Genomic DNA, 22,755 nt, shown 5'->3' with positions numbered 1-22,755 from the left:
CACTTTCTCCGCTCTATAATTAAATGAATCCTTGACCTTAAAACTTTTTTTAACCTCACCTCTCAAGTACTTATAATAAAAAATATTCTGACTTCATTGAAAGAAATGCAAACCTTTTTTTCCTTTATTTTGGAGTCTGCACCAAGCTTAGTTTTTGTTTTTACAACAGCGATGCTATTTTTTATGAAGAAGAAAAACCTTGCCAAGACAACCGCTGATGGCTTTACGTCGAGATCGATGCAGACTACAGTTAATTTAGACAAATAAATATTTGTCTTTCTTTCTCGCGTTTCAGTGTCATCAATGAGCCTTTCAAAACACATCTCGTGTATCATAGTGAAGATGAGTTCAAACTAAGTTAAGGGGAGATTATTGTTCGTTTTCCTCCACTTCCTCGTTCGCAGTATCGATGCCGACCTCCTCGTAGTCTTTCTCGAGAGCCGCCAAATCTTCACGTGCCTCGGAGAACTCACCCTCCTCCATTCCTTCCCCCACGTACCAGTGCACGAAGGCCCGTTTGGCGTACATCAGGTCGAACTTGTGGTCCAGACGGGCCCAGGCCTCGGCAATGGCGGTGGTGTTGCTCAGCATGCACAGAGCACGTTGTACCTTGGCAAGGTCTCCTCCTGGTACCGCCGTCGGTGGCTGGTAGTTGATGCCCACCTGAAAAGATTGTCGTAGCATCAAATAACGACGAGAAAAGAAAAAAAAAAACAACAAAATAATGGAACTTTTTAAAAAAATAGCGTGGATTTAGAAGAAATTGCATACTATGCTTCCTTCATTCACCATAATTCCTTGAGTATAAAAGTTGGGTATAAGCATATGCAGTCATAATTTCTGGAGTAAATATGATAAAGTCAAAAGTTCAGCCCACTCTCATGAAGATAAAAAGTTCGCCTCTATGATATGGGTTCTATACATCTATTTCTTGAAAGTCATCCGGCATGTAAACATTCTTAACAAACAAACTGTAGTATGCCATACTGCACACAGTAACTTCACTTACAAGAGATCAAGACCATCACTGCAGCTGCAGTATTCCCAAAACTATATGCAGTTCTAAATCACAGTTCACATGGGAAAGAAAAATAGTGAATAGTTCAAAACCACAGGTTCTTATCTCAAGTCTGTTTTATAAAACGATTAATACATAAGCATATTCTTCTTTATTGCCCACTTGGGATACCATGGGGAATTTAACTTTAATAGTATATTTTTCAAAATGCAGGCACAAATTACTGGTCTTCTACTCACTGTCATGATTTCTGTCTTTTTTTCCAATCAGCTGATCTTAATTGTATCTATTGGGTATAAATTTTATTTAATTCTTGTTAACCCTAATGTCCTTGAGGTCTGCTACCAGTAACATGCAATATGCAAACGACCATGGCTTCCCTGTTTTATTTTTGCGTTTCTAACACAGAAATACAAGATGGTCTTTTGTAAAAATGAAATGACACGGGCTTAAATTCGCTATTTATTTTTCCCTTCATGTCCTTCTTCCTTACTTTAAAGCCTGTGGGACACCAGTCCACGAAACGGATCGAGCGTTTAGTCTTGATAGAGGCGATGGCGACGTTGACATCCTTGGGCACGACGTCACCGCGGTACAATAGGCAGCAGGCCATGTACTTGCCGCTGTTAAGGTCACACTTCACCATCTGGTTGGCAGGCTCGAAGCAGGCGTTGGTGATCTCTGAGACGTTCAGCTGCTCGTGGTAGGCTTTCTCCGCAGAAATCACAGGACTATAGGTCGCGAGGGGAAAGTGGATGCGAGGGTACGGCACAAGGTTGGTCTGGAACTCTGCTAGATCGACGTTGAGAGCGCCGTCAAAGCGCAAGGACGCGGTGATAGAGGAGACAACCTGGCTAATGAGGCGGTTGAGGCTGGTGTAAGTAGGACGCTCGATGTCCAGGCTGCGACGGCAAAGATCGTAGATGGCCTCGTTGTCCACCATGAAGGCGACGTCGGAGTGATCGAATGTAGTGTGTGTGGTCAGAATAGAGTTGTACGGTTCCACCACAGCAGTTGATATCTACAATCCGAATAGATAATCTGTATTATTATTATTATTATTATTATTATTATTATTATTATTATTATTATTATTATTATTCCTAACCGAGAATACCTTAAAACACAACACTAAAACAAATAGGAAGAAACAAACAGTATAAAATATAAGATCAAGACTTCACAGTCAATTCAAGATAGATAAAAGATAGTGTGATTACTTAAAGTTGTGATTTGAATAGGGAACATGGCTGTCATCTGCTGGCACTGAGGAAGAATTAGTGGACTCCGTAGTAGTATATGAAGCGATATGTCATACGCACACACACACACACACACACACACACACACACACACACACACACACACACACACACACACACAAATAATAATAATAATGCAAAATTTGTAAAGCGCATACTCATACTCCTAATGAGCATGCTTTTATAGCGCTTAAGAACAAGAACGAAACATGGACAGCATACGAGGAACAGGAAAACAAACAAATAACATGAGCTAGAAAAGAATAAACAACCGTACTAAATGAAGAATAAAATCAAGTCCAGAAAAACACAAAGAGGAACCAAATACAAGAACAAGAGCTGAGAGTAAAATAATATTGCAAAAGGAAGGCTGTGAAAAAGGACTAGCATTATGGGAAAGGGTGTTAGGAGTAATGTTTACGCAAGAGGTGCAAAACAAAACAAACGTCATCGAGAGTTCTGGCGACGCCGTTTGCATGCAGAATTACGAAACATAATTAGCAGAGGAAGCACGTTGCTCCTACATCAGAAAAAAGTGACCAGTAGAACAGATCGAACAAGCTAAATATTATTATTGAATATGCAGTGAAACGAGGCGATTCCACAAACTGGAAATACTGCAACGACGAAGAAAATACTGCAAAATACGTCAGAGGATGAAGATGCCTTTAGGCGAAAACGACTTGGACAGGCACAGAAACACAATCCGCAATAGAGGCAAAAGGCACAGGTCAACAGACGACACCAAAAGCCAAGGCAGATCCGGGACAAGACAAAATGATCGAGAGTAGCCTCCCTTGAGCCGTTAGGTAAAGGGAAACCACTCTTAACTCCCAACATGGCGAAGTAAATAACTTATGTGCAGCTGGTAAAAATCTTTATAGCCCTCTCATATTGCTAACGTTAGGTGTCGATTATTTAACCACAATAATCAACACACTCACACACCTGGGGAGCAGGATACACAGCAAACTCCAGTTTGGATTTTTTGCCGTAATCCACGGAGAGGCGTTCCATGAAGAGAGAAGTGAAACCTGATCCAGTGCCCCCTCCAAAACTGTGGAAAATGAGGAACCCTTGAAGACCTGAGCACAAGTCGGCCTGCGAGAAGAATATACAATCGACTGATTCAGACAGGAGCACATATGTATCTGTACCATCCTGCTCATCGAATTTTATTTTAGGGTAAGCAGTTTTGTTTGTTTTTTTCATTTGCCCATGAAATGGGTGTGATACACAGAAAATGTTAATTTTGAAATAATCAAATATTGAAGAAATAAATGAGTATTAATTAAATATAGGAGAACTAAGGAGTATTATTTGAAGTTACGGAACTCCCAGTTCAAGAAAGTGGTTTGGTTAAGAAGAGAACTGACGCCAAGAAGGGATCAGTAACTTTCGACTAGTCATTTTTTACAACTGACTTAGATTCACCAGCTTACAAAATAACTGTATGAGATTGACTGTATGAACATGTAAAACGTCTGCATGACGAAGTGAATTATAATTTCAGGAACAAACATTTTATAACTAAATCTACCCCTACCCTTATTTCTGACCCTGCTCAGACTTTTATGCATTATTGTATTTGTCGTTAACATTTTATTGTTTCTCCTGACACTGTGTCCCTCAAACCCACATACTTACCACCTTACGGGTACGATCCAGCACCAGGTCTACTATATCCTTCCCGATGCTGTAGTGGCCACGGGCATAGTTGTTGGCGGCGTCTTCTTTCCCGGTAATCAGTTGTTCAGGGTGGAAAAGCTGACGGTATGTGCCCGTTCGCACTTCGTCTGGAAAGAAAAAGACGAAGAGCATGGTCATTGAAGACAGTCTTTGAACGCCATCTATGAGACATTCGTCGGGAGTTTATTTAAAGTGTTTCTCTTATTGGAAAAATATAATGATTGTGGGATTTGTATAGTGTGTATTCACGCTCTTAGGGAGCGCGGTTTTACCGATTGAGACAAGTACGAGACATGGAGAGCACACGAAGGAACGGACCAACAGTACTGAGGACTAATAAAAGACAGATATAGAAAACGCAAAGAGGAATCAGATAATAAGAACTAAGAGTGTCTTTATTCAGCAGAGGAAGACTAGTAGGAGATAGCAACAAACCGGAAGAGGGGGCGGGGTTAAAAAAAGGACTAGCATTCTGTGAACTGTTAGTACAAGTAATGCTCAAGGAAGAGGTGTGTCTTTAGTACACAATTAAAAGATTCAATGGTGGATAGGAGGCAGAGAGGAGTGAGTTCCAGTGTTTTGCTGCACAGTAACTAAAAATCCTGTGACTTACTTGACGAAATCAGAAGAAATGTGTCAAAAATGGTCAAATATAATGTACTCCTTTTCGTGAAAAAGAAAATAGGCAGTACTCAGACATGAAATGTTAAGTTGCATCCAAAAATTTTTTTGCCACGAAAAGAGTTTATGAATTGTAAAAAGTGTGAAAACACCGTGCTTTACTGCGCAGGTCTTGCTAATTTTTGCTAAGTTCTGTTGTTATTTGTGTGACGTGGTGTGGCGTTACGCAACTTGCTATGTACTGGCGAGAGGATTTGTTCTTGAGAAGATTGGTTACTCAGTGCAGCCACTTACCGATCACCGTTGGTTCCAGATCGACAAAGACTGCCCTTGGCACGTGCTTGCCTGCTCCTGTCTCACTGAAGAAGTGCTAAACGAGTCATCTCCTCCACCAATGGTCTTGTCCGATGGCATTTGTCCATCAGGCTGGATACCATGTTCCAGACAGTACAGCTCCCAGCAGTATTGCCAATCTGGACTCCAGCTTGACCAGCGTGGACTGAGATTACCTCGCGCTGTTACAGAAGTGCTTCATATAATTAAAAAGTAGCCATCATCATCATTATCATCATTTTATTCTTCTTTTTGTTGAAAATAGTTGTTTTTCCATTTTATTTGCTTATTTGTCTATCTGACTGCTAGATTTTAGGAGATTTGGGAAAACTTTCTATCGCTTTTCTCTAGTTTGATGCTCACTGGCACAAAAGTACGTTCTTTACAAGAGAATGCAGTGCAGACTAATTTCATATGGTAGAGAAAAGGATTGTTATATGTGGTAATAACTTTTTGGATCAACGACAAATAATGATTTACTAAAACTGAAAGCAGAAAGAGAAAAACATCTAGTACTTTTAGAACTGAAGACAGATTAAATATTCCTACTTTTTGGTATCATGAGAACAACTTTACTTCATTATATTATGATAAATAAAAGTTCAATCGAGCAAGTATAAAATCCAAAACGATCTCGTCATTTTAAGTTCAAATCTAATTTAGTGTTGTAGAATGTAGAGTAACACACTCAACTGCATTCATAGTTACACATCATGTGAATGGGCTTTTTTCATACATACCATGTTCACAGACTAGGAGCGAAGGGACCAGTCTGAAGTGCGAACGCGCAGCAACCTTCCAGCTTACAGACAGTAAATAACAAAAATGGGAAAGCAGTTTCAAGGTGATGTCATTTTTTAATTAAAAAAAAAATGTCGTCTTTTTTTTGGCTGTAGACGTCATCGTTTGAAAGGGCATTCGAACGATATCACGCGCTGTACCCGAGGTCCGCGAAGCACACTTCGTCATTAAGGGAAATAATCGAAGATAAACGATAACAGATATGTGCTTCTTCTTCATCATCATCATCATCATCGTCGTCGTCGTCAAGAAATTAAAAAAAAATGCATGTACAAACATACACATAAACGCACACACATGCACGCACACATTATGACATACATGCTTGCCTACAGGGATTGACTGTATTATTGTGTGTTGTGATGCGAACATTTTATTTTTACAGACGGCATGCATCTTTCTATCTTCCCACCACTGACACAAATACATCAAGTCATTCTGTACTCAGCTTTATTCCTATTCTTCTTTATGACTAAAAAAGCTGTTCAGACTTATATGAGAGTAGAGACATACGGTGTTTGTTGTTAGGTACAAGTCCAGTTTTGGGGCGCGTTCGTCTGAGGAAAGTTTGTTCCCAATGACATCGATGATTTTGCGTCATCTGTCTTTCTTTTTTGTTGTTGAAATGATTTTACTTGAAGAGAGAAGTGTGTGGGTCGTTCATGTAGGTAGGTGTTATGACAAGGTTCTAACAAGGAATTAAAGACCCTTGGCTTTTGTTTTACTGCCTTATTCTGACTTTGTTTTTACTTATGAAGTATTTACTTTCTGTACTAATAAAAAGGCACTGGAGGCATCTGGATTTTCTGCCCAAAACTCTCTACTCAAAAAGGAATGGGGCAAGAGGGGAAATTAGAATTCCATTTCCCCTTCTTCCTCTCCTTCGCCTTCCACTGAGTCGAGGCCGACCTCCTCGTAGTCTTTCTCCAGGGCCGCAGATCTTCACGTGCCTCGGCGAACTCGCCCTCCTCCATGCCTTCCCCCACGTACCAGTGCACGAAGGCCCGTTTGGCGTACATCAGGTCGAACTTGTGGTCCAGACGGGCCCAGGCCTCGGCAATGGCGGTGGTGTTGCTCAGCATACACACCGCACGCTGCACCTTAGCAAGGTCTCCTCCTGGCACTACTGTGGGTGGCTGGTAGTTGATGCCCACCTGAAGCAATAGAGCGACTAAATAGTAGAGCTACTTCAGTAAAAGAAGAATCACAGGAACAAGCACATTTTCATAATAGTTTTGGATTTTTATGAAATTTGCCATTTTAGAAGGTGTCTAATCGACCGAACGTGCCAGTAAATAGTAAGTTAGCCTCCATCCGGAGCCGTCATAGTTGCAATGAAAACAGTCTTAGTGTTATTTTGATAGATAATTAACTTTACTGGTTATGTAAGGTATAACGATTGCTGCCTTTCTTACTGCTGTCAAAACCTATAAAACTCTACATTTTCGACCTATATAGAAACAATAAGAAGCTACATATCAATTCCATGCTTTGTGTAAATGATTAATAAGGTAAGGGAGGTTATTTTATCGTGTGTGCAGATATTATATATAAGTTAACGCACAGAGGTTTTTTGTCCTTGATTTTTCCAATATTTCTTTCTCGCTTCCTACCTTAAAACCAGTAGGACACCAGTCCACAAACTGGATGGTGCGCTTGGTCTTAATAGTGGCGATGGCAGAGTTGACATCTTTGGGCACGACGTCACCGCGGTACAGCATGCAGCAGGCCATGTACTTGCCGTGACGAGGGTCACACTTCACCATCTGATTAGCAGGCTCGAAGCAGGAGTTGGTGATCTCCGAGACGTTCAGCTGCTCGTGGTAGGCTTTCTCAGGAGAAATCGTAGGAGAATATGTCGCGAGTGGAAGTGGATTCGGGGGTACGGCACGAGGTTGGTCTGAAACTCGATCAAGTCGACGTTCAAACAGCCGTCGAAGCGCAAGGACGCGGTGATGGAGGAGACAATCTGGCCGATGAGGCGGTTGAGGTTGGTGTAGGTGGGACGCTCGATGTCCAGGTTACGACGGCAGACATCGTAGGTTGCCTCGTTGTCCACCATGAAAGCGCAGTCGGAGTATTCGAGTGTGGTGTGCGTGGTCAGAACAGAGTTGTACGGCTCCACTACAGCAGTTGATATCTGTAATCAAAAAATAGTTTATCTGTAGTTCTTAAATGTTAAATACCAAAGTAAGTTCAAGGGTCATGAATTATATGCAGGTAGAAAAATCTGTCTAGGCTTGTCATGTGGCTGACACTAGGTGTTAGAAAATTTCTGATATTAATTTACCACACACCTGAGGAGCAGGATACACTGAGAACTCCAATTTGGACTTTTTGCCGTAGTCTAAGGAGAGGCGTTCCATGAGTAGAGAAGCGAAGCCTGATCCAGTCCCTCCCCCAAAACTGTGGAAAATGAGGAAGCCCTGAAGACTTGTACACAGGTCCGCCTGTGAGAAGGACACAGAATCAATTTATTTATACACAAATACACAGAATCACACATATATGTGCTTTGAATGCATTATTCTCTAAACCTGTTTTTCGTTAAATTATTTTTTTAGGTAATCAGTTTTATTGCTGCTTATGTATTCGAATTACCAATTTCAACAAAAATATTAAAAGTGGAATCATTAAAATTTGAAGAATAAAGTGATGAGTGAGGCAGATACATATATCTCTCAATGTCAGCTATACTTAAAATAAGGAAGATGAAAGACTGGATGTGATAATAAAAAGTACTTATCTCTCTTGACCAGAACTATTTACAACTGGTTTATACTATACATTTCACCAAAATTCGCTGTTTGGTTATGTTTCTTGTTTCAGTGGTTTGTATAAACACTAGTTACGTGATCGCGAGAGTGGGCTTATCTACCTGTTGTGATAGTATAGTCCTTACCTTCTTATTTAGAACAATATTTAAAAAAAATTCCTAGTCTCACAAGAACTGGTCCGTGACGTTTAAGCAAATGCATTTTTATATTGCCATTAACATATTTTAATACACTTCATTGGTGTTTTTGAGACTGGAGCCATTTATGGGTGAATTATTGTGACCCCATACTTACCACCTTTCTGATACGGTCCAGTACCAGGTCTATGATCTCTTTTCCGATGGTGTAGTGGCCTCGGGCATAGTTGTTGGCAGCATCTTCCTTCCCGGTGATCATCTGTTCAGGATGGAAGAGCTGACGATATGTACCCGTTCGCACTTCGTCTGCACAAAAAAAACAACATACTGGACATGGTAACCGCCGACTCATCGATGACTTTCATCAGGAAACAACCTCATTACAAACTAGAGTCCTCCATTCGTTTGCCACATCGGACTTTAGTCTGAATATTTCAGAGAAATATACTTTCTGATTAAGCGTCTGGATTTAAGCGTGTGGATAGAAAATGCACATTACGTGGTCCTTACTGAGCTAGAGACGACCTTCATCAAGTAATAACCTAAGATAAACTAACGTTTTTCATTTGTTTGCATGCAGGAGGTTTGTTGAAATATTTTAGAAACTCACATCTGATTAGGCTGTATTTTAACATTGTACGGGAGAATAAGATCGTGGTCGATTTCTAGTGAAATTAAGTCGCAAGCATTCCGTGTACTGTGATGTTGACATGCGAGATGGAGGTACTTAATCATCAATCTTACCTTGAAACTATTAAAATTATTTGTGGAGGGATTAAAAAAAAAACATCGTTCAAAATTTTACAGTGTACAAGGCTCATGCTCTTTTGCTCTTTTCCCTGATTATTTATCACAAATTTTACCACCTCAAGCATGAGGAAATAATTCTTCTTACAGACGTAATTTATTGGAAAGACGTATATAAAAAAACAACTGAAATTAATAGAAATTATTTTAAACAAAACACTCAGAAATAAGATACCACAATACACTAAATCAATAACATCGATTTCACAATTCGATTGGAAAGATAAATGGTTTTGGTTACATAGTTAAATGTGTTTAGAAGAGTTTATTTATGTGTTGTAAAAACAGGAAAAATACTGAGACTAGTGCTCATATCTCGAGTTAGAGGCATTATTTATACAAAGTGCTTGGCGGATAGGTAGCTTGCACTAATCTGACATGTGAGATTAATCTTTGGATGGGTCATTTGCCCTTACATTCACTTACCGATCACCGTTGGTTCGAGATCGACAAAGACTGCCCTTGGCACGTGTTTCCCTGCTCCTGTCTCACTGAAGAACGTGTTGAACGAGTCATCTCCTCCACCAATGGTCTTGTCAGATGGCATTTGTCCATCAGCCTGAATACCGTGTTCCTAGACAGTACAGCTCCCAACAGGCATTGCCAATCTGAACGCCAGCTTGACCAGTGTGGACTGAGATTACTTCACGCTGTGAAAGATCATCATCATTATCATCAATAATCAATCAATCAATCAATCATCATCATCATCGATCATTTTCTTCTTCTCTGTTTTGTTTTTTTCTGTCCTTTTTCTTTGTTATTCACCATCATTTAACCATAGTCGAAACCTGAGCAGACAAAAATCAGTATTGACAAATATTTGGCAGTCCAAGTTCAAAGATTTTTTCAGAATAAAAGGAAAGGACGTTAAAACTCTGAATTCAAAGTAAATTAGCAAGCGATTGACGACAGTGTCGAAGCCATACACACCATGTTTTCAGACTAGGAGAACGGGATCATGCCAAAGGGCAAAAGCGTGGCAGCGCTTGGGCTTCCAAACGGAAAGTGAGGACAAGGGACAAGCGTTTGAGTATTTGACGTAATTACGATGTTTCTCACATAAAGACGTCATTGATCGCAAGACAACTGGAACGACGTCACGCGCAGTATCCCAAATAAGCGAAGTAAAAATTTAGCAGAAAAACTTGAAGAATTCAAACATTGGCTGTCAGGATATTATTATTATTATTATTATTATTATTATTATTATTATTATTATTATTATTATTATTATTATTATTATTATTGGTGTGCAGACGGATTGTTTGGTGGTGGTGGCAGCAGCATGCAATAACAGTTCTCCTCTGGTCTTTACTTCCACTTGCTGATTGTACCAAGGGAGCTAAGCACAAGGTTTGATGAATTTTCAATATCTGGTAATAACGTTAACCAATTGCACATTTTTCTGAACACATTTTCAAGACATCCACAAGCTAAAAACTGAGTTTATAGACATCAAAACAGCACAAACTATTTTATTCCTGTGAAAGGACAGTGTCCTTTCTTGTAGCGAAATTCGGAACTCGGTATAGCAAAGACCAAAGCCTTTACAGATGATACTTGCAAGTGTTAACTTTGTCTATGAAAAATGTTGTCATACTTGACATCAGTCTACGTTTACTAAATACTGTCAGCAGGCGGGACTGTACAGAAGATTCTTGTCCGTAGTTATGTTGAAATTTGTCCCGTAAGAGCAGCGACAGTATACTTCTGGATGCCTTTACTCAGACATCTTTCGAGTCAAACTGGTATGTTCCAAAGACAGTTAAGGAGCGGGCTTCTTTAGTATCCTTCACCTTCTTCTTCGTCTGCCTCGCCAATTACCGAGTCGAGGCCGACCTCTTCGTAGTCTTTCTCCAGGGCCGCCAGATCTTCTCGTGCCTCGGAGAACTCGCCCTCCTCCATGCCTTCCCCCACGTACCAGTGCACGAAGGCCCGTTTGGCGTACATCAGGTCGAACTTGTGGTCCAGACGGGCCCAGGCCTCGGCAATGGCGGTGGTGTTGCTCAGCATGCACACAGCACGCTGCACCTTAGCCAGGTCTCCTCCTGGAACCATTGTGGGTGGCTGATAATTGATGCCCACCTGAAGCAAGAGGATATAAGCATTATAGAATCGCAAAACATGAAATTTTCAACCTGTTATAAACACTGTCATTTCTTGTCTTTCAATTCGTCAAGCCTTTTGGTTTTGTTTTTTGCTTTTTATTATATTATTTATTTTGCTTTCTTTGTGTTCTTAAAACTCAAAGCACTTAACCTGACCAACATAAACATATGCGTTCAGTGAAAATGGTTAGTTTTGCTTTCTGTTCCTTGCTTCACTTGTGTATTTAAAACACAAAGCACTTGCCATGATTAACAAGTATGTATGTGTACATAGGAAATGGATCTATCAGGGCTTATACAGGTTTTTTTTTTATCTATTGTCCTTCTGTTACCTTAAATCCCGTCGGACACCAGTCGACGAACTGGATGGTGCGCTTGGTCTTGATAGTGGCGATGGCGGCGTTAACATCCTTGGGCACGACGTCACCGCGGTACAGCATGCAGCAGGCCATGTACTTGCCGTGGCGAGGGTCACACTTCACCATCTGGTTGGCCGGCTCGAAACAGGCGTTGGTGATCTCAGAAACAGTTAACTGCTCGTGGTAGGCCTTCTCCGCAGAAATCGTAGGACAATATGTCGCGAGTGGGAAGTGGATGCGGGGGTACGGTACGAGGTTGGTCTGAAACTCCACAAAGTCGACGTTCAAGCAACCGTCGAAACGCAAGGACGCGGTGGTGGAGGAGATAATCTGGGCGACGAGACGGTTGAGGTTGGTGTAGGTGGGACGCTCGATGTCCAGACTGCGACGGCAGACGTCGTAGACGGCCTCGTTGTCCACCATGAAGGCGCAGTCGGAGTGTTCAAGTGTAGTGTGCGTGGTCAGAACAGAGTTGTACGGCTCCACGACAGCAGTTGCTATCTGAAATCAGATTAAACCCTTTTCCTGTTACTCGTATGTCATTTTAAAGTATCAGCTTAGGTTAAAGATTTATGAATTCTGTACAATTAGAAAATCTTGTAGACGCTGAAATTGGCTAAATAAAAAAATGTCTCGAAAATTTACCACAAACCTGAGGAGAAGGATACACTGAGAACTGCAGTTTGGACTTTTTTCCGTAGTCCATGGAGAGGCGTTCCATGAGGAGAGAAACGAAACCAGATCCAGTTCCTCCCCCATAACTGTGGAAAACGAGGAAGCCCTGAATACCTGTACACAGGTCCGCCTGTAAGAAGGAAACAGAATCCACGCAATTACTCAGAATTGTATGGTTGTACATCTCTCATGACAAGCGATTTCTGAAAATTTTTCTCTGTCATACGCTTAGTCTATAGCATCATTCAAAACTCCTTGGTTTACTTTTGTAACTACTTGATGTAGTATCGTCATTTTCTTTTAAATCAGAACTGAAACATGTTACGCTGATCGGTGAGACCTAGCTGATACCTTTCTCTCATCAATTTGTGATACGTACCTTGTCGCTTTTCTTTTTTTTCTTTTTTTTTTTTTTTGGTTTTACAAAATCGTCTATTTATGGATGAATTTGTATTCTGTTGCCTCTTACTTACCAGCTTTCTTATACGATCCAGTACCAGGTCTATTATCTCCTTCCCGACGGTGTAGTGGCCTCGGGCATAATTGTTTGCAGCATCTTCCTTACCAGTAATCAACTGTTCAGGATGGAAGAGCTGACGATATGTACCCGTTCGCACTTCGTCTGGACAAAAAACAAACTGGACGTGATCAAATCGACTCAAGGATGACCCGCATAAATAAAAACTAAAGTGCTTCATTAGCATATGACGAGGATGTTGTCTTTTAGGGAAACATGCATACTGATTGAGTGCTTCTTTTAAATGTTAAACGGATAAATCAATCTAAATCTATTTCATTGAACTACTAAGAATAACGCAAAAATAGATAATTACTCGATAACATCAATTGCAAAATTTGGTTATACTGATGGGATGGCTGTAGTGTATTTTCAATCTTCAATCTAAGAAAAACGTGACCTTCAGGACGTTAGAATTTTTATAGAAGCAACAAAGATGATTTGATGGTTAAGGATCTTTTTGGTTAAATTTCTTCGTTTAGAAGTGTTAATTAATGTGTTTTAAGTGCTTTTATCTCCACATATAGGTAAAGTATATTTTTTTTATTTATGAAATGCTTTGCGAATACTCAGTTTGCTGTTAAACTAGCGGGTAAGATAAGTTCTTGAAAGGATCGTTGACTAGGTGCATTCACTTACCGATTACCGTCGGTTCGAGGTCAATGAAGACTGCCCTTGGCACGTGCTTGCCTGCTCCCGTCTCACTAAAGAACGTGTTGAACGAGTCATCTCCTCCACCAATGGTCTTGTCAGCTGGCATTTGTCCATCAGGCTGAATACCGTGCTCCAGACAGTACAACTCCCAACAGGCATTGCCAACCTGCACCCCAGCTTGACCAGCGTGGACTGAGATTACTTCACGCTGTGAAAGATCTTCGTATAATAACGATGATGATGATTGTTGATGATGATGATGATGATCGTTATCCTCATCCTAATTTTTTTCTTCTTCTTCGATGTGTTTTTTGCCGACTTTTCGGCTTTGTTATTAACATCATCATTTAACCTTAGTTGGAACCTGACCAGACAGTGCCAACGAACATTTACGTAACAACCTTGCCATCTGAGTTATAAGGATTTTTTAAATAAGGTAGACCTATTACTAACAGCGGAAAAAGAAAAAAAAAGTCTAAGCGAAGTTATAACGTTTCAGAGCAAAAGCAAAGAACGTTTGAAAAATAAGAACACAGAAATATGAGACGGAAAACGAAATTTTCTAATACGTCAGAAATGTTGAATATGTCGAGGATTACATAAACATTTCACACACACACTATAAACAACTTTTACGGATGCTAAAGCAAAATCAAGCGGCAAGCATTTGCCATTTTCTGTACTAACGGTCAACTGCAGGAATCTCAGACTTGTTTTAGATTAATATTTGTCATTGGAAACAAATACTACAGACATTTGAGATGAAACAATAACTTTAAAGTAAATTAGCAAGCGATTGATGAGAGTATCGAAGCCATACACACCATGTTTTCAGACTAGGAGAACAGGATCGTGCCAAGAGGCAAAAGCGTGGCAGCGCTTGGGCTTCCAAACGGAAAGTGAGGACAAGGGTAAAGCGTTTAAGTATTTGACGTCATTACGATGTTTCTAACATAAAAACGTCATTGATCGCATGACAACTGGAACGGCGTCACGCGCTGTATCCGAAATAAGCGAAATAAAAATTCAGCAGAAAAACTTGAAAAATTAAAACATTGGTTGTCAGGATATTTATTTTTATTATTATTATTATGATTATTATGATTATTATTATTATTATTATTATTATTATTATTATTATTATTATTATTATTATTATTATTATGTAGATGGATTATTTGTTTTTAACGTTTTTAAAAGAATGTAAAAAAATTTTCGGATCAAATGGAATGGCAACTGCTTTAATAGATGTCAGTATATAATACCTAAGGGATTAGATTTCTTTGCACACAAAAAACAACGTATTTAGTAACAAAGAAACCACCGAATGGATAAAGTGTCACTAGTCTTTTGGTCTTTGCCTGTAGATCTGCTTCGTGCCTGCTGTTGATCTGTGGTTATGTCACGCCACTGTCTTTTAGACATGCATTTGTTCATGATCCTTAGGAGTGTGCGTATGTGCTTTAAAAAATTTGCATTATTATTATTATTATTATTATTATTATTATTATTATTATTATTAATGTTTTTGTGCTTTTTCCTGCTATTTTATTATGGCACCTTCGTTGACTAGAGGTCTCCATTGCCACAAAATCTGCATAATGTATTGCTCGCCATCCACGAGAGTAGTTTAGAAAGACAACTGTTTTTACATTGCAAGAAATTGTCTTCATGGTACAAAACAACAAATTTATGGGTCCGGGTCATTTAATGTATGTGTGTGTGCGCGAACGCGCGCTCTCGCTTGCATATGAGTGCCTACAGGTGCTGTCAAGTGATGGAGAGTGATGTCCCTTCACCTCACTGGTTAGTGGAGACTAGCTCTCCGTCGCTTTTCGTCTTTTCCTGTTAATCTGAGTTTAAGGTTTTTGTGCAATATTAATCTAAAAAGCATTTTCTTATGTTCCTGGATTTAATTTTTTGCCTGCGCCACTTTTTTTCTTTTCTACATTTTATTTCTTCTGCAATATCAGAGCCATCTTGTCATGACTGACATTTTAGATCTGTGCATCTGCAGTGTCAACTTCACACTGATTCCTTTTCTACAATGTACTTAAGTTTTGATGGTGAGCTGTCGCAACAAGATTCTTGCACAGTAAACTCAGCTAGACTAGCATTGTGCATCTCTCTGAAACTAGTTTGTGATCATTAGCATGATGCTCTAACAAGAGTTGTCATTATGGAATCCTCTGCAAAAGTTAAGCCACTCCACCCAAGATTGACAGTTGAAATTCCATTTAAAAAATCGCACTAACTCTCAACTACTTTTGAAAACAAAACTTTATTTACTTACCGAAGATTTCATGCGAAGGCAAGAATACAGACCGCATATGTACTGATGGCGTTATTTAACATGAGTAGCCACACTATATGGACACGCAATAATCTTGATTTTGTTTGTTTTTTCTTTAGAGAAACGTTTAATATTTAATATTTGAGAATTTCTTTTTTTTTTTTTTTTTAAAGTACTTTGAGCCTGCCTTTGATGGTAGTGTAAGATAAGATGGGATAAGAATGTATTTTTATCAATGACAATGTACGAGGGACATATTTTTTAATTTGCGCCACTTTCTCAACAGTGACTTGTCAACAGTCAACAGTAGATACTGCTATGAATGCATTTGAGTATATTATTTCTCTTCCTAAACACAGGAAACACACACACAACAGCACTCACAAACACACATTCTTTATATTCTCAACTAGCTTCATATCCATGCTCGTATTAATAATATATAATTGCTATTTATAATCTTTCACCCCTTTGCGTGATTTGTGTGTGTGTGCGCGCGCGCGAGCTAAAACTTTCTGTTCCTAAATCAGAACGAAAATCTTTGGTAATCTTCTGTTTGACCATTTAGCACAAGCATCTTTGAACTCCTTCTTTAATGTGCTAAGCCATCAGCAGACGCCATTATCATTAAATACTGCCTTTTCTAGACTTTTAGGAAACAGGTTTTCGTTAGGCTATTATTCCACATCATCTGTAGCTTTCATTGTTGTTCATTTGTTGCACAATTTCTACCGTTTATATATGTATAATCAATATGGACACAGGGGACCAATATTCATTCCACAGACAGTTTTGTAGCCTAGTACCTAGTCCCTGCTTTGGCTGACTTCAGCCGCTGGTGGTAGAAGTGCAGCAGATAAATTGTTGCGAGGACAAAGTCAAGATGATGTTAACAACTGTCTACAGTTAATTTAACCTGCGGAGGTATATCCTGGGCATTGTTACTCTGTTCTTTCTGATTACTTTCCCGATAATGAAAAATTGCCAATCTAAACTCTAAATCTTGGACATTGAAGTTTTTTAGCCAGGCTGCATAGACAACTCTGATCCTTTGTTTTTTGTGTCTACGTTTTCCATAACTTATGCATTTCTTTTGGTAATATTAACTTGTTGGATAAAGGATTGTGTTCGTTTAGTTGTGAATCAGATAGAACTATAATGTTCCGTTTCACACTTTATCCCCTTTTCTGTGCTGTCGTCCTAGTTGTTTTTTTTTTTTTTTAATTTCTCTTTTTTTTCTTTGTGACTGTTATAAAACGTTTTAACAATTTTTTTATAAAGTGCCTTAAACTTTTTGTTATGCTACCGTGCTATGTAAACGAACTTCTTCTTCTTATTATTCTTATTATTCTTATTTTATATTCTTCTTCTTCTTCTTCTTCTTCTTCTTCTTATTATTATTATTATTTTATTATTATTATTATTATTATTATTATTATTATTTTTTATTATGCAATATCAGTGTAGCTTCTCTGGTCTTCACTCTACTTGCTGTTTGTACCAAGGGAGCTAAGCACAAAGTTTGATGAGTTTTTAATATCTGGTTAACCAATTTCACATTTTTCTGAACACGCTTTAAAGACATTCCACAAGCAAAGAAACTGCGTTCATAGACATCAATAAAGCGTACACTGTTTTATTCCTGTGAAGGGACAGATTTATAGTAAACTTCGGAACTCGGTAAAGATGAAAGCCCTTACAGATGATACTTGCAAGTGTTACCTTTGTCTATGAAAAATGTTGTCATACTTGACATCAGTCTACGTTTACTAAATACTGTCAGCAGATGGGACTGTACAGAAGATTCTTGTCCGTAGCTATGTTGAAATTTGTCCTGTAAGAGCAGCGAGAGTATACTTCTGGATGCATTTACTCAGAGATCTTTGAGGTCAAACCGGAATGTAGCAAAGACAGTTAAGGAGCGGGTTTCACTAGTATTCTTCCGTTTCTTCCTCATCTCCCTCACCCATTACCGAGTCGAGGCCGACCTCCTCGTAGTCTTTTTCCAGGGCCGCCAGATCTTCTCGGGCCTCGGAGAACTCGCCCTCCTCCATGCCTTCCCCCACGTACCAGTGCACGAAGGCCCGTTTGGCGTACATCAGGTCGAACTTGTGGTCCAGACGGGCCCAGGCCTCGGCAATGGCGGTGGTGTTGCTCAGCATACACACGGCACGCTGCACCTTGGCCAGGTCTCCTCCTGGAACCACTGTGGGTGGCTGGTAATTGATGCCCACCTGAAGCAAGTGGATATAAGCTCACCCTTGAATTGCTAAAGTGACATTTTCCAACCTGTCTGATATTATGAACACTGTGTCTACGCGTTTCATCAAGATAAAGTAGTCCTTTTTTAAATTTCTTTTTAAAAACCTCACACGCTTAAAATGACCATATCTGCGTTCATCTAAAATGGATCCATATGTGTAATATCAAGCGTTTTTGACAGCAGAATTTTATCTACTTTCTGTCTTTCTGTTACCTTAAATCCCGTCGGACACCAGTCTACGAACTGGATGGTGCGCTTGGTCTTAAGTGTGGCGATGGCTGCATTGACATCTTTGGGCACGACGTCACCGCGGTATAGCATGCAGCAGGCCATGTACTTGCCATGGCGTGGGTCGCACTTCACCAACTGGTTGGCCGGCTCGAAGCAGGCGTTGGTGATCTCAGAAACAGTTAACTGCTCGTGGTAGGCCTTCTCCGCAGAAATCGTAGGACAATATGTCGCGAGTGGGAAGTGGATGCGGGGGTACGGTACGAGGTTGGTCTGAAACTCCACGAAGTCAACGTTCAAGCAGCCATCGAAGCGCAAGGACGCGGTGATGGAGGAGACAATCTGGCCAATGAGGCGGTTGAGGTTGGTGTAGGTGGGACGCTCGATATCCAGACTTCGACGGCAGACGTCGTAAACGGCCTCGTTGTCCACCATGAAGGCGCAGTCGGAGTGTTCAAGTGTCGTGTGTGTGCACAGAATAGAGTTGTACGGCTCCACTACAGCAGTTGATATCTGAAATCAGAATAAACACTTTTTTTTCTGTAGTTTATAGCTTTTTTAAAAAATAGCAGCGTAGGCAAAATATTCAAGAATTCTTTACAATTGGAAAATCTTGTAGACGCTGAATTGGTGTTAAAATATTCTTGTAGTAATTTACCACACACCTGAGGAGAAGGATACACTGAGAACTCCAATTTGGACTTTTTCCCGTAGTCCATGGAGAGGCGTTCCATGAGGAGAGAAACGAAACCAGATCCAGTCCCTCCCCCAAAACTGTGGAAAATGAGGAAGCCCTGAATACCTGTACACAGGTCCGCCTGTAAGAAGGAAACAGAATCCACGTAATTACTCAGAATTATAATGTTGTACCATTTTCACAAAAAGCGAAATCTGCAAAGTTTCTTTTTCATACGCATAGTCTTTAGCATCACTCAAAACTCCTTAGTTTACTTTTGTACCTGCTCGATGTAGTATCGTCCTTTTCTTTTAAATCAGAACAGCGGAAACCTGTTAAGCTGGACAATGAGACCTTGCTAATACCTTTCTCTCATCATTTTAGCATACGTACCTTTTCGTTTTTCTGCTTTTTTTTAAGGTTTCCCCAAATCGTCTATTTATGGGTGAATTTTTATTCTATTGCGTCATACTTACCAGCTTTCTTATACGATCCAGTACCAGGTCTATTATCTCCTTCCCGACGGTGTAGTGGCCCCGAGCATAATTGTTGGCAGCATCTTCCTTACCCGTAATCAACTGTTCAGGATGGAAGAGCTGACGATATGTACCCGTTCGCACTTCGTCTGGAAAAAAACAATTTGGACGTGATCGACGTCAACTAAGGGATGATCTATATCTTCATTAGAAAACAACCTAAAGACAAACTAAATTGCTCCATTTGTTTGCGACATAGAACATTTGTCATTATCTTTTAGAAAACACTCTTTTTGAATGAGCGCTTCCTTTAAATGTGAACAGAAAAGTAAAATCGTGGTCTATTAACTCTATTTTATCGAAGTAGTGAAAAACAGAAAAGCACTCGAAAACATGCATACTGATTATACTTTTGTCATCTGGGATTGCTGTAGTGTCTTACAATCTTTAATCTTAGAAAAAAAGGTCACCTTGAGGCTATTAGAATTTTTATCAAAGGTATAAAGGGAAAAAGTCACTTGAATGGTGAATCCGTATTTCGTTGTCTAAAAGAAAGAAGAAACAGACTAACTGTTTATTTTAAAATGATAAATGAACTTTGCCCTGATTATTTATTACATAGTTTATCACATCTAATCCACAGACTTAGATTAAACAAAATAATACACATAAAAAATAAAAACTTAAATTTATAGAAATTCTCTTAAAAATAAAACAGATCTGACCAAACGCAGCCTACAAGAAAACACTAAAAAAAACAAAATGAATTTTAGGATTTAAAAGATACATTAATGCAGCGGTTCTCAACCTGTGGGGCGCTCCCCCTGGGGGAGGGGGGCGCAACGTGCTTACAAGGGGGGGGGGTGGGCGCGAATGCGGTCATTTTTTTAAAGTTTCTTATACCAGTATTAGTGAAATTAGCTTACATTGCTGGCTAAGAGGGGCGCGCGGACGTACCTTTGTTCGTCAGGGGGGGCGTCACAAGTAAAAGGTTGAGAACCGCTGCATTAATGATTTGGGAATATTTTGTTAAATTTCTGCATTAAGAAATGTTTATTTATGTTTTGTAAAAAACATGAAAAGTACTGAGATAATAGCTCATATCCCCACTCGTAAAAAAAAAATATTGTTATTTTTTATGTAATATGCTTTGCGAATGCTCAACTTGCTCTTAATATGGCGGGTCCTTGAAAAGATCGCTTACGTCTACAATTCACTTACCGATTACCGTCGGTTCGAGATCGACAAAGACTGCCCTTGGCACGTGCTTGCCTGCTCCTGTCTCACTGAAGAACGTGTTGAATGAGTCATCTCCTCCACCAATGGTCTTGTCAGATGGCATTTGTCCATCAGGCTGAATACCGTGTTCTAGACAGTACAACTCCCAACAGGCATTGCCAACCTGAACCCCAGCTTGACCAGTGTGGACTGAGATTACTTCACGCTGTGAAAGATGTTTGAATCATCATCATCATCATCATCATCATCATCATCATCATCATCATCATCATCATCATCATTTTCTTACCGACGAACATTTTCGTAATAAGTGCAAAGTCCAAGTAATAAGTATTCTTTATAAGATAGATCTTATGACTAACAATTTAAAAAATCTAGACCTTAGTGAAGTTATAACATTTCACAGCAAAAAGCAAAGGACGTTTCGAAATGATAAATATGAGACTCAAAATGAAAAGAAGAACATGGTGGGGATTACATATGTATTTCACACACAAACTACAAACAACTTTCACTTATGCTAAAACAAAATCAAGCGGCAAGCATTTGCCATTTTCTGTACCAACGGTTAACTGCAGGAAGCTCAGACTTGTTTTAGATTAATAATAGTCGTTGGAAAACAAATACTACAGACATTTGAGTTGAAACAATAACTTTAAAGTAAATTAGCAAACGATTGATGACAGTATCGAAGACATACACACCATGTTTTCAGACTAGGAGAACAGGATCGTGCCAAGAGGCAAAAGCGTGGCAACGCTTGGGCTTCCAAACGGAAAGTGAGGACAAGGGACAAGCGTTTAGGTATTTGACGTCATTACGATGTTTCTAACATAAAAACGTCATTGATCGCATGACAACTGGAACGGCGTCACGCGCTGTATCAGAAATAAGCGAAATAAAAATTCAGCAGAAAAACTTGAAGAATGAAAACATTGGTTGTCAGGATATTTATTTATTTTTATTATATTATTATTTATTATTATTATTATTATTATTATTATTATTATTATTATTATTATTATTATTATTATTATTATTCAGACGGATTGTTTATTCTAAATACTGTTAAAAGAAATAAGTTAAAAAATACAACAAACGGAATGGTAGCTGCTGTGAAAGATGCTAGTCTATAATATGCTAAGGGCTATTCAGATTTATTTACAAGATTTATTTAGTAACAATGAACGCACTGAATGGAGCAGATAAATTGTTGCGAGGACAAAGCGACCAAGATGATGTTAAACTGTCTACAGCTTATTTAACATGCGGAGGTATATCCGGGATATTGTTACTGTCTTTTCTTATTACTTTCCCCGATAATAAACAATCGCCAATCTGAAATCTATATCTTGGACGATGAACCATGTAACCAGGCTGAGCAGACAACTCTGGTCCTCCGTTTTCTTCTATTTACAGGATGTCTTTTTTTCATAATTTATGCATTTCTTTTGATTTTATTAACTCGTTGAATAACGAAGTACTGTGTTCGTTTGGTCGTTCGGTTGTGAATCAGATAGCACTATAAATGTTCCCGTTTTGAACCTTATCCCATTTTCTTTGCTGTCGTTTTAGTTTGTTTCTTCAATTTCTCGTAATCATGATTAGTATTATTGTTGTTTCAATAATTATTATTTTTAACGTTCCATGAACTTGCTCATATATTTTTTATATGGAGCTATATAAATAATGCTGCTGATGATTGTTGTTGTTGCATGCAAGAACAGTATAGTTTCTCCTCTGGTCTTCACTTCTACTTGCTGTTTGTACCAAGGGAGCTAAGCACAAAGTTTGATGACTTTTTAATGTCTGGTAATAA

General features: G+C 39.3%; 2 protein-coding genes and 2 pseudogenes across 2 annotated transcripts; all 4 read right to left on the bottom strand.

The window, feature by feature from the left end:
* Nucleotides 1-110: 110 nt before the first annotated feature.
* LOC112575911 lies at nt 111-5,798 on the bottom strand (annotated as a pseudogene).
* Nucleotides 5,799-6,157: 359 nt separating this feature from the next.
* LOC112575918 lies at nt 6,158-10,034 on the bottom strand (annotated as a pseudogene).
* An 873-nt stretch (nt 10,035-10,907) lies between these two features.
* LOC112575906 (tubulin alpha-3 chain-like) lies at nt 10,908-14,728 on the bottom strand. Its single transcript, XM_025258054.1, has 6 exons — nt 14,586-14,728; nt 13,747-13,969; nt 13,064-13,212; nt 12,568-12,720; nt 11,889-12,416; nt 10,908-11,533 (listed from the first exon to the last, which is right to left on the bottom strand). Exons 1-6 carry the CDS (start codon nt 14,586-14,588, stop codon nt 11,231-11,233), a joined length of 1,359 nt encoding a protein of 452 aa, XP_025113839.1. The 5' UTR covers nt 14,589-14,728; the 3' UTR covers nt 10,908-11,230.
* Nucleotides 14,729-17,674: 2,946 nt separating this feature from the next.
* LOC112575905 (tubulin alpha-1D chain-like) lies at nt 17,675-21,760 on the bottom strand. Its single transcript, XM_025258053.1, has 6 exons — nt 21,641-21,760; nt 20,919-21,141; nt 19,698-19,846; nt 19,211-19,363; nt 18,531-19,058; nt 17,675-18,288 (listed from the first exon to the last, which is right to left on the bottom strand). Exons 1-6 carry the CDS (start codon nt 21,641-21,643, stop codon nt 17,986-17,988), a joined length of 1,359 nt encoding a protein of 452 aa, XP_025113838.1. The 5' UTR covers nt 21,644-21,760; the 3' UTR covers nt 17,675-17,985.
* Between the last annotated feature and the right edge of the window lie 995 nt (nt 21,761-22,755).

The sequence above is a fragment of the Pomacea canaliculata genome, linkage group LG11, assembly GCF_003073045.1.
Source record: "Pomacea canaliculata isolate SZHN2017 linkage group LG11, ASM307304v1, whole genome shotgun sequence".
Taxonomy (NCBI): domain Eukaryota; kingdom Metazoa; phylum Mollusca; class Gastropoda; order Architaenioglossa; family Ampullariidae; genus Pomacea; species Pomacea canaliculata.
The sequence above is the reverse complement of the archived record's forward strand: the minus strand, read 5'-3'. Positions and strand labels throughout refer to the sequence as shown.